General features: G+C 39.5%; 1 protein-coding gene across 1 annotated transcript in view; it reads right to left on the bottom strand.

Annotated features, from left to right (window-relative positions):
* Positions 1–1,499: 1,499 nt before the first annotated feature.
* The window catches only part of rbis (ribosomal biogenesis factor), a 33,765-nt gene continuing 22,629 nt past the window's right edge, over positions 1,500–12,635 (bottom strand). The window contains exons 3-4 of the mRNA XM_068031662.1: positions 7,021–7,134; positions 1,500–6,139 (exon numbers count right to left, since the gene is read on the bottom strand). Of these exons, the coding sequence (XP_067887763.1) occupies positions 6,071–6,139; positions 7,021–7,134 (183 nt within the window). The 3' untranslated portion in view covers positions 1,500–6,070. The remainder of the gene's footprint in view (positions 6,140–7,020; positions 7,135–12,635) is intronic.

Below are 12,635 nucleotides of genomic sequence, written 5' to 3'. Positions count from 1 at the left end.
GGCCATGGGATTTTTTACATGCACCAGAGAGGGCAGACAAGGCCTCAGTTTAAGGTCTCTAAGAGAAGACTGCACTTCTGATCATGCAGCACTCCCTCAGTATTGAATCAGAGTATCAGCCTTGATTTTTGTGCTCAAGTCCTGAAGTGGAATTTGAACCCAGAACCTTGTGACATAGAAGTAACAGTGCTACCAACTGAGCCACTGCTGATGCAAGAATGAAGCCATCCCAGTATATCATTCAATTTCCACTCAGATGTTTAGAGTATCTCCTTGTCTCAAACTGCTGTGGTAGGTGAGAAATATTCTCCCTAACAGACACTTCACTGGGTCTAATTCCTAATGTGCCACCTCCTGCTCTAAACATTGTGGATTTTCATTCATAACAAAACATTAAAAACTTACAATCATGTTAACACAAGTGCAGTAAATTGTGCTTCAGCTCTTTTTTTCTTAAAGATTGGTCAATGAATGGAATAGACTTCCATCAAAGTTAATGCTAAATCAATGATCTCCTTTAAAGCAGAGTTGGACAACAGTGTGACCAGAAATGGACTGCAAGTTCTAATGGTAACTTTAGGCATGCATAATTAAATAATTTGCAGGGCATCATGAGGGAAGTTATTTCTGAGATAGTGGCATTATCTGAATATTATTTTGGCCCTTGGAAATTCTAAAATAAAAGCAAAATACTGCAGATGCTGGAAATCTGAAATAAAAACAAGAAATGCTACTTGTGTTTAAATACCTCAAAGACTTTGAGCAGAATTTTCCCAGCCTTGGCTTTGGAGTCAGGGCGGTCGGGAAATTTAGAGAAAAAAAAACATCAGAGGATGGTTCCCCGATGTGTTGCCCCTTCCTCACTATTTTTCCAGTCAGATTCATGGAGATGATGGCTACCTGCCCGACAGCAACAAGAAGCCAACAAAAGGTCAAAGTGAGCCAATTAGCAGCCACCTTTAGAAGAGATTTGACTTTTGACAGTGGCGCACAGGACTCCCAGCTCTGGCTGCAGCTAATCTACTCAGGTGAGAGCACAGCAGGAGGTCAGAGCATCATGAGTAGGACCCCACCAAATTCACAGCCTTGAAACATGTGTCTCGAGTCCTCCAAGAAATCGGCCAGTTTGCAAACTTTGCCCATTTTATTCATTAACACAAGGCTCATCTCGCTGTTTGCTGTGAATGTTGCAAACATCACACATTTTAGTGATTGACACAAGGCTCGCCTTGCTGATTGGTAGATGAGGGAGGGCTTCCAGTGCAGTTTTGGGAGAAGCAGTCACAAGTATTAACACACAAGTGAGAATGCCAGAATGAGCAAATCAAAAATGACCACAGACATTACTGCAGCACATCGAGTGAAAGAATTTGGAAGCCAAATTCTGCATGCTGATGGTGGAATACTGTTTTGTACAAGCAGCAGAAAGAGAGCATCCGACACTGCACAGCTGGAAAACGAACACGCAAAAAAAAGCAATGATTTCATCTCTTTTTAAGAATTTGAAAATTGTCAGTTGCTTACAATGGAACTTGTGGATGCTTTTGCAAGGTCAACATACCAACGTAATATGCAAAATGGTGGTTGTTTGCCAAGTGCAAATAAATTACAACAGGACTACCTATCGAAGGGTTTTGCTACACATTGGGAGATGAAGTCTCAGATTAACGCACGAGTCCACCGATGAGCAAGATAACTGTGCTGTAAGCTTTGCTTGATTTCATGTCCGGTAATATCGAAGATGAATAGTCAGGAAAGCTAACAGTGCTCACAGACTGCATCCACTCAGAAGCCGTTAATTACACCACAGTTTCCCAAGCGATAATCAAAACCGCTTCAAAACAGTGCAGATTTCAATAAAGTGTCTGTTTTCATTAATAAAATCTTTCAATTCTGTGCTCCAAGGTATAATGGCTAATGCTGCCCATATTACATGTAATGCACATATAATTTATTTGGTCAGTGAGCCGTAGAAAAGTGAGTTTGGTAAAGCTGACAAACTGGTCAGCTACATTAAAAAGATCTTCAAACACTGCCCTAGCCACAAGCTTCAATACAGGCAACACATTGCAAATGCGGCTGAAATGGGGGAACAAAACATTGCCCTTCCTCCACAGCCAGTAATCACATGTTGAAATTCTTGGTTCCAGGCAGCACAGTAGGATGCAGCTCACCTGAAATACTACTCAGACTTCATCTCAGAAGAGTTCACACTGACACTGAAAACACAGGTTTTAACAGACATTATAACCCTTCTAAACAATGCTCAGCTTAATGAGGAGGTTCAGTTTGTTGCTAAGAATGCTACATGGCTGATGAATACAATCACTTGGTTTGAATCTCATGACATCACAATCCACAAAGTTTACAATAAAATAATGGATGTACTATTCTGGGCTGAAGCAGTCAAAAAAACATTCTGATGACACTGAATTAAATGCCTGTGCTCAACAGGTGTTTTCTTGCATGGCAAAGAAGCTCAAAACAATATTACTATGGGGGAAAGAGTCAAGTGGTGAAGAAAAAGCGGTTCAGAGGTTTCAACAACATTCTGTTGCATTCCTGAAAGTTATGTGTATCTAAACTTGCTTGATGAGATTCCTGGCTTTGACAAGAACTGTAGGCTAGAGATTCCTGTAAAAGAAGCACATTGTACTTTGCCTGTGCTGCAGTTTGGGAACTCCGTGGAATGCAGAAACCTCCACCTTGCATGGCGCTGTCTGACAATTCCAACAAACTCTGCGTATGTGGAGAGAGATCTATTGAAACACAGGCAGGTGCTCACAGCACAGAGACAGGGAGTGAAGAAAGAGACGGTTGCAGGTTGCTCTATGCTCACATTCAACTACCGACTTCAGTGAGTAAAGAATATGACCTGTTTATATTCAGCTTTTTACAATAGTTTTTGAGTATACAATAAATGCCATTTGAAACCCTTGTCTTTTTTTGTTTAAAAAAATCATTTTCATGGTTTGTTGCAACACTGTGAAATTTACAATTTAAATATATGAAATTGTGAAATTCACAATTCTTAAATTGCTATGACCATGAAATTTATAAAATTTGACCATGAATTTGGTAGGGCCCTAACCATGAGATTCACTTTGAAGAACTAAATTAGCAAGCCTCAGGCCATAACCTAACCACCAGGTGGCACTACTGAACTTAAAAGCTAAACCTGATATATGAAGATCTAAAGTCAACATTGTAAATTGATTTGTAGCCAATTAGCTCCTTTAAAAAAAAACTATAAGGAAATGGCCATTAAAAACATTTATGTATATCTGCTAATTATTTAAAATATGATGGTTGCATCGATCTAAAAAGAAACTTGTACCTGGCACTCTTATTTAGTAAGTTTAGAAATCTAACTTAAATAGGGAAGATCCAATTCATTAATGAAAAAGATCATAGGGCGGCACAGTGGTTAGCACTGCAGCCTCACAGCTCCAGGGACCCAGGTTCGATTCTGGGTACTGCCTGTGTGGAGTTTGCAAGTTCTCCCTGTGTCTGCGTGGGTTTTCTCCGGGTGCTCCGGTTTCCTCCCACAAGCCAAAAAAGACTTGCAGGTTGGTAGGTTGGCCATTATAAATTGTCACTAGTATAGGTAGGTGGTAGGGAAGTATAGGGACAGGTGGGGATGTTTGGTAGGAATATGGGATTAGTGTAGGATTAGTATAAATGGGGGGGTTGATGGTCGGCACAGACTCGGTGGGCCGAAGGGCTTGTTTCAGTGCTGTATCTCTAATCTAATCTAATCACAAAAAGGTTAGGGCAAAAATATTTTTTTATTAAGTCCCAACCATTTATCAATGCATAAAATGACATTATAATTTTAAAAATCTGGTTCTGTTGTGGCACTACATATTATTTATCAAGACATCTTCAAATGCATGTGTAAATCTAAAATATATTGGCCCAAAAGTTCTAATTTCTCCAAATTGTTAAAACAAATACAAACATGGCATATAAATGAGTAAAATATTTGGCTTTGCATTTCAAGGGTGTGGTTTTAAATGTTACACATACCAAATTATGTAATGTAGTGATAGTATTATCTTGTTTGAACTTTTAAGAGAATTGAGTCATACATGTTCTGAACAGATGCAAATACTCCCTTTTACAGAAGTTTTTTTTTCCCTTTTTCAAGCTGTTAACATACTTACTACAATTACATTCCTCTCCACCAGCTCAGCAACAATGGTGCCAAAAGAATTTTACCCACTGTTGGTTCAGAACTAGCATGACCACTGCGGTCATCTATATCCTTTTCTGTGACAAGTCACTCTTGATGTTGTCTATCCAGCACTTCCTTGGTCTTCCTCGGCTTCTTGTTCCACGTACTTCTGCATGCAGAGCCATGAAAACTGCTCCCATTCTTAACCAGTTTATTTTCATGAAGCATACATAGTTGTAACATTATGAAAGTTCAACAAAGCCATTTTCGATGTAGTTTAAGTGCCAAACTTAAAACACTAACTATGGCACGTTTAAAATAACACAAAGCAGAATAGGGTGCAGCTTAATCTTCAGACTGCCAGCTAGCTTCCAAGGCTCTGTGTCAGTTTGAGAATTCAACTCTCTCACCATGACATGAAAATAAACCCTAGAGCGACCTTATAGCAGTCACTTTATTACTAATGTAATAATCTTAGTAGTACTACTCAAATAAACAGAACCATTTTAAATAAAACAGTTATAAACACTTTACTACTGCTCTCAATCTACCTTTTATTCCTTGATTTTTAAAAAAATGCTGACTGTACTTTTATTTCTAAATACTCTATATTCTTATATAACTTGTTTTCCTGCATCTCCAGGGACTACTGTCCATTCTGATTGCCTAAAAGTGGCTACAAAGGCTTTTCCTCAGTAATTCAAGATGCAGCGTATTGATCTGTCATTGAAGCAACTAGATCAATGGTATGACAACTTTTCAGGATGAAATCAGCCAGTCTGCTCATTTATAGATGACTTTTCAATAACAATTTACATTTATGTGTTACCTTCAACTTTGCAAAATGTCCCAGTGCCAGGAAAACAGTTAAGGAAGGTGATCAAAGGCAGAAAAGTATAAGAGGAGAATTCCAGAGTTCAGGAGTATGATGATAGAAGAGTCTTTCACAATTTGGAAAAGCAGAATGCAGCATTTAACTTGATCTCTTAACAGGATGGAAAATTCCTTGGAGCTGCTCCCATCCCGCAAATAAGATATGTGCTGCACTTCAGGCGATATTACAGCAGTGGAGAGGGGGCAGCTCTGAGGAAATTCGCAGCCATACATTCCTCTATTGAGTAATCATAATCAGGAAGTCTGAAAAATACTCTCATTGCTATCATTTCCTATCCATTCCTGTTGCCTAGCTCTACCATAGTGTACTTCATCTGATTACACTTATTTAGATCAGCCTTACTGTTCACTTTTCTAAGTAGTTTCACTGTATTTTGTTCACTTCTATCACTTGAGCACTTTAACGGGAAAGTTGGAAAAGAGTAATAAATCTGGTTAACTGCATCCAACCTAATGCTTCTGAATATAAAATAGATGCTAAAACCAATTGAATCGTTGTGTATACAAAGTGACTCACCACTACAGAAGTCACAATAAAAACAAGTAAATGGATGGTTTAGTTTTTCCTAATTTATAAATAAAACATTCAGATTTGTCCCACCTTCTCCAACACTATCCAACAGATGTGCAACATATAATAATCATCAATTGTAAATTCCTAAATATCTGTTTGGGTCAGACATGACCATGGGCATCTCTCATGAATGATCTCTAAATTGTCTTTTGTAGAGGAAAGTAAATGCAGTTTATTGAGTCCCTCTGGTTAGATGACAAGATTCTTCATTCCATTTGATTTTTATGCTAAAGAAAACTGACCAAACATTGTGCATTTGAGGGGGGTGGGGGGGTGGGGGGGTGGGGGGGTGGGGGGGGGGGGGGAGGGGGCGGGGTTGCGGAGAGAGAGAGAGATTAAAGCATTAAAAGTCTCCTGGCTACTCCAACCTGCATTGTCCACAGTACATTTTTATGTACAAGTCCACCTAAAGCAATCTTTGAACTTCATAATTGAGAAAACAGTTGAGTTGTAGCATCCACATTCAGCAGTTCAACAGGTGGAGGTCTAGGAATCTGCAATATAAAGTAAATTATGATCATAAATTAATAGCAGCTTCAATAGCCACAATATATTACAATCAAATGTGTATTTATGCAGATTGTTACCATAACCCAGTGTATTCCTGACTTATGGGTCACATATTACTGAAAACCTTACAAGAAGCCTTAATCTTGTAGTTGCTAAAACTACTGATCCTGGAGGCAGCAGCTAAGAAATAATATGGCCCTCAGTTCCCTTGTCTGGCAAGTATATAGAGTGAGTAGCTGAACTGTACAGAACAGCAAGGTCCTATGTTCGATCCCCATCTGTCTCGAGTTAGCTGATCTCAGTAGGGCTGACAGTAAAGGTATGACAATACGTATCAGCATCAAGGAGCGTTTCCAGTCATCACTCATCAATGAGCCCTGCTGGAAGTGAAAGTGTGATGACCTCAGATTTAGCAAGATGTTGATCTATGTTCCAACAGATAAATGGCCATTTGTGTTAAGGTAAGAGGAAGTAGCTGGCACCCATGGAACTGTATCCCACCAAGGAGCCAACACCTTCAGGAGAGAAACGAATGCCCCCAGCGAATAGTCTGTATCCGTGCAATAATACTGCACAAGACAAGTTGCCATGGCAGTTCATCAGAAGCTGTGTGTATTGTAACAAGCAGACCTGGAAATTTCACAAATCTGATAATTTCACAGGAACAATTTAACTTACTGTGAAGATATCAAAAGGTCAACACACTGGGGGAGTTTGTCAAATTACTTCAAAAATGTCAGCACATGGAAATAGACAAACAGCTTACAAATAATCCATAAACTCAGCTAGACTGCAAACTAGTTACAGGGGTATCCTTAATCTCCAAAGCATTTAGAACATTATTTATGATCAAAAAAGCTGTTACCTGCAGTGATTTCTTTGAAGATGATGTGTCTTTGGATATGCTCTGGATCTCTTTTTGCACTTCTGTAAATGCTTTATTAACTTTATAGACCTTTTCATTGTTCATAATGTTAATCTGTTCAGAAAAAAATATAAAATTTAATTACTTGTAGGCAGAGAGCTGCATACACATTGCCTGACCAGTAATCTAATATGAACAGTGTAAGCACCAGATTCAGAAAATGCAAAGTTGGTGACTTCCAAAAATGAACAAAGGTGATAAGAAAACCAGCCTCATAACACTTTGATCGGTAGAGACAACTTACATACAAAAACAAAGAAAAACCATAGGACCCTTATATCCAACTAGAGTTGCGAAACCCGCCCAGATTGCCCGAGAATCTCCTGGATGGACGATTGAAATCCTGGGCGCTGCTGCTGGTGGCTTGGAAGAAAAGTACTCACATATTCCAGTTCATGCCTGCATGCCTCTCACTACCTTAATGTAAGCCATGTGTAAAAATATTCATGTGACTGCACTTTCAAAGTTATGGGGAAACAAGTACTCCTGGACTTAGTAATATAAATTTGATGCTGCTCATGCTTTTTTATACATATTTATTATTCTGGTTGAGTGTTATTTACCTTCTGAAATTTCCACCCATTTTAAAATCTAGTGGGTCTTATACATGGAAGAAAATTATAGCTTCTTTTATATTGACTACAGGCACATGAAGCCTCAGTCCCCTGCAGATGATGGTCGGATGGACTGTAAAGCTGTCAGATTTTGCTTTGACAGGTAGCCCTTGACCTTAGATCCGGTCAGTGGCAAACTAACTCCACCAGCAGCAGTAGATTTGAAATCCATCTCATATGCCCCCTGCAGATGCATTTTAAAATACATTAGTGCATGCCTGCCTGTTTCATGATGATGTTATGGCATAATGGACTGACTTCATGACATAATTACATTGTGCCTCAGCAGTGGCCAATTTGTCAAGGACTGTGCGTGTTCACTCCATGGTATACAATTTGCTACCTGTGACTTGTAGTGTAAATTTGAGAATGCAGTTATGAAGCCATTAAGTAAAAACAATTAACATTTGCAGACTGCAGCAAATGCTGTAGGACTAAACCTCCAGGAATAGGTCAACCCAAACAACAACAACTTGTATTTATATAGCACCTTTAACTTAATAAAACATCCTAAGGTGCTTCACAGGAGCATTATAAAGCAAAATATGACACTGAGCCACAAAAGGGAGGCATTAGGGTGGATGACCAAAATCTTGTCAAAGAGGTATGGTTTAAATATTGTCTTATAGGAGGAAAAAGAAAGGTAGCAAGGCAGAAAGGTTGAAGGAGGGAATTCCAGAGCTTAGGATCCAGGCAGTTGAAGGCATGGCCACCAATGGTGTAGTGATTAAAACAAAGCTTGGCAACCTTACTTATATCACCCATATCATGGCCAATCTAAGATGACAACTCTGGCTGAGTTTCCTGCAGAGTTCATCAAATTCATTTTTTTAAAAAACTAGAAGCAGCTTGATCTTTTGGGATAGCAGGACGTAATTTTCTACATTTACCAGTTTTAAATCACTTGAAATTTATGTCGATATAATAATGCCAAGTATAAAAATAGCAGGCTGCTTCGACTGAAAAGTCAAGCAAGCAAATTCACAAGTGCTGTATTTAAAAAAAAACTGAATGCAAGCACTAAATAAAATCATTCAATGTCTCAAATTATTGTTATTCACTCAATAAGATCATCTGTGAACAGAACACAAGCTGGGACAATACTGTATTAGCATTGCTTAGGAGGCATAAAATCCACTAAGTATACCATTAGCGTGGTTCCCACGTTCTTGCAATGCACATACAAAACGCTCTATTGGTTATCAAATGCCTGAGTGGCATTATTAAAAAGCAGTAATATGAAATTCAGCATTAGCATGCACTGTGCGGATGCACGTAAGAAAGGACAATGAAAACATTAGCATATGTGTAGTGAGGTCACTGGTCTAGTTCATTCAGGGCCAAAAAAGGAAGGAGGAATGAACGGTCATCAAAATCTCAGCACACTACAAGCTAATCTTGAGCTATTGTGGATACTACCCTGTCGACATAGATAGAGGATCTGGATCTGCGCAGGCTTGGAGGGCCGAAGGGCCTGTTCCTGAGCTGTAAATTTCTTTGTTCTTTGTTCTTTGACATATACCATATGATGGCTGCAACAGTTAATGACTAGTTCTGTGTTGGTGAAAATATTGAGCATTTCCTACCTAGGTGGCTAAATCTCTCAATGGCTGCTTTTGTGGTGTATTGGCTCCTACGTTAGAGGATCTTCCAGGAATGTGACAGAGAAAGCAGAAGCCAGCAGTTTTAATCCCATATAAAAACAAACAGCATGCCCACAGTGTCAAAGCAACAGACCAGTTCTGTGACCTAACTGGTCAAACACAAGCAAACAGGGTACCATGGAAACAGAATTTTTAAAGGAGCAACCTTAGCATTGCAGTTTATTTGATGCAATTTTCCTTTCTGGAAATGAGGAAAGCAGCTTTTTTATTTACAATAAAAGCAAAATACTGCGGATGCTGGAAATCTGAAATAAAAACAAGAAATGCTGGAATCACTCAGCAGGTCTGGCAGCATCTGTGGAAAGAGAAGCAGAGTTAACATTTCGGGTCAGTGACCCTTACAACATTGATAAATTCAAGGTAAAAGCAGAAGATTAACCATAAGAAGCAGATAAAGCTCATCTGAAAAGAGAACATTTACATTGGAATCAACACAAATAAAATCACCAGATTCTGATCAACATTAAACCCAACAGAGGGACCTATTAGCAGACAGCAATGCCAGTTAGTCGCCTTGCATCTTCACATCCCACCACAGCTGCAAACGTAGACCTACAATACACGTAGCCCAGAATAAATTGGACTGGCAATTGGGTCACCATCTTACAGCTCTGACTACTGAAGTTACCAAGAATGTTAAATTAAATCTGAGTTTAGAGAACATTGTGCAAAAAATAGACAATATGTACAGAAAACAGAAGGGAGAAAATTTAACTGCACACCCTCAGAAAGAAGGCCCTTGAGGACATCAGGACCAGTGATCAAAAATAAAGACGTGAGCCCCAAATTTGGAATAATGGCCTTTCCCATTTTCACTTGCAGCTATTGGGGAGGGTTGCATGAAGTTTATGATGCCCTAATTTGAATAGACTACGACAGATAAAAAACTGGCCCAGAGTTGCAATCTGTCATTGAGGGAGATGTTGCAGAAAACTGGATAAATTGCTTACATTTAAATCTTGCTAGTCAGGTTTCTGCCCTACCACAGCACTCAATGGACCTACTGAAAGTCACAAATAGATGACATCTTCTTGTAACCGTGTTGCATTTCCCTCCTCATTCCTCAATCCCTCTACAGCCTTTGAAATGGACAACCACACCAGTCTCCATCTCTTTTCAGTTGCATGCGTTTGGTTCCACTCGTACCTATCCAATCATATCCAGGGCATCTCAAATCATGGTTTCTCTTCCCACCCTTGCACTACTACTTCTGGAACCACAAGGACCTATACTTTCCCCACACCACTTCCTCATCTACATGCTGCTTCTGAGTGACATTATCCTTTGGCATGGGGCCAATTCCATAAGCTGGAAATTCCATAAGCTCCAGACGCCTCCACTGTTTCTGCTGCTGTCAGACTGTCTGTCTGAAATCCAGTCTTGGATGAGCTATTTTCCTCCAGTTAGACACTGGGAAAAGCAAAGCCACAGTACGCATACCATTGCTACCAATGCCATTCCCTCCCCAACCACTGTTTCAGGTTGACCCAGACAGTTCACAATTTCGGCATCCCAGTCAACTCTCAGCTGAGCTTCTGAACTCATATCCTCTCCATCACAAAAGGTCACCTACTTCTACCTGCGCAATATCACCGCCTCCACCTCTGCCCCAGCCTCAGCCCACCTGCTGCTGAAACTCTCAGCCGTGCTTGATACTTTCAGATTAGGCTATGTTCATAAATGTTCAATGCTGTCCTGGAACGTTTCCTTTTCTCAATGCTCTGTAAACGTCAAGGCCAACTGTGCTGATTCTGGTCAGAATTGGCTCTTCCTTCTTGCTTTAAACTTATCTTTAAATGTGCTACCCATGACTGCTTCATCATTTAAAATCACTCCCTAATAAAACCTCAAATGGCATCGATGTTGAAACTCCTAATTCTTTGATGTCCAGCCATGTGGAATATTCTTTTGTCAAAGAAACATTAGACTAGGGTTAGAAGCCAATCCCGCCAATCTAATCCCAAACAGGATGCCCAGCTGATGTTATGTTTCCCCAGGGTGAGGCTGCTCTGGATCAGCTCCTAGGTCCAATGTTTCAGCTACCACCAAAACAAATGGATCTATTGCAGGATTCAGGTAGCTTCTTCCCTTCAGTGATTTTACTGAAGTGACTCTAGAAACAAATGATGCTGACAATTTCTTTGATTGTGCTTTTCATCATAAATGCTAGGGAGAGTTCTTTAAACAGAAGTACACCCCTCAATTCTCCTTTCCCTTTGATGTCCACAACTAAGATCAGAACACTATGAAGAAACATGAAAAATATGCCACAACTATATCTTTCAGCATTCGCACTGATTATGAATATTGTAAATCTGCAAACTAGTGCCTACAGAAAGGACATGCATTTATTCCAACTGGTCTATGCTGGCATTTATGCTCCACACAAATCTCCTCGCACCGCTCTTCATCTAACTCCATTAACATAACTTTCTGCTCCTTTCTCCTTCATATGTTTATCTAGCTTCCCTTAAATGCATCTGTGCTATTCAGCTCAACTACTCATTGTAGTAGCGAGTTCCACATTCTTACCACTTTTTGGGCAAAGAAGTTTCTCCTGAATTTCCTATTAGATTTATTAACGACTACTTTATATTTATGACATCTAGTTTTGGACTCCCCCACAAGTGGGAACATTTTCTCTTTGTCTACACTATCAAACACTTCCATTATCTTAAAGACCTCGATCAATTCACTCCTCAGCCTTCTCTTTGCTAAAGGAAGGAGCCCCAGCTTGTTCAGTCTTTCCTGATAAGTATATCCTCTTAGTTCTGGTATCAATCTTATGAATCGTTTACACACCTTATCTAGTGCCTCTCTATCCCTTATATAAAATGGAGACCAGCACTAAGTCTGTGGTCTAACTAAGGTTCTATACAAGTTTAACATAACTTCTCTGCTTTTCAATTCAATCCCTTTTGAAATAAACCTCACTGCATGCTTCATTTTTTAAAAATAAAATGGCCTTATTAACCTGCGTTACTACTTTTAATGATTTCTGCATCTGTACCCCTAGATCCTTCTGTTCCTCTACATCATTTCAGACTTATTACCCAAGCAATATGTGACCTCCTTATTCTTCCTACCAAAATGTACTAGCTCACACTTACCTATATTTGAATTAATTTGCCAATTACACACCCAGCAATATTTTCTGTGCGCTATTGCATTCTTCCTCAATATGAACTATACCCCACCCCCATTTGTATGGCAGTCGTCATATCAGAGAACACCCTGGTGTGCTTTATAGACTGAAGAATGTGGAAGGGAAAAGAGA

Source organism: Heterodontus francisci, chromosome 5, assembly GCF_036365525.1.
Source record: "Heterodontus francisci isolate sHetFra1 chromosome 5, sHetFra1.hap1, whole genome shotgun sequence".
NCBI classification, from domain to species: domain Eukaryota; kingdom Metazoa; phylum Chordata; class Chondrichthyes; order Heterodontiformes; family Heterodontidae; genus Heterodontus; species Heterodontus francisci.
Note: the sequence above shows the minus strand (reverse complement) of the source record. Positions and strands in the feature narration are given on the sequence as shown.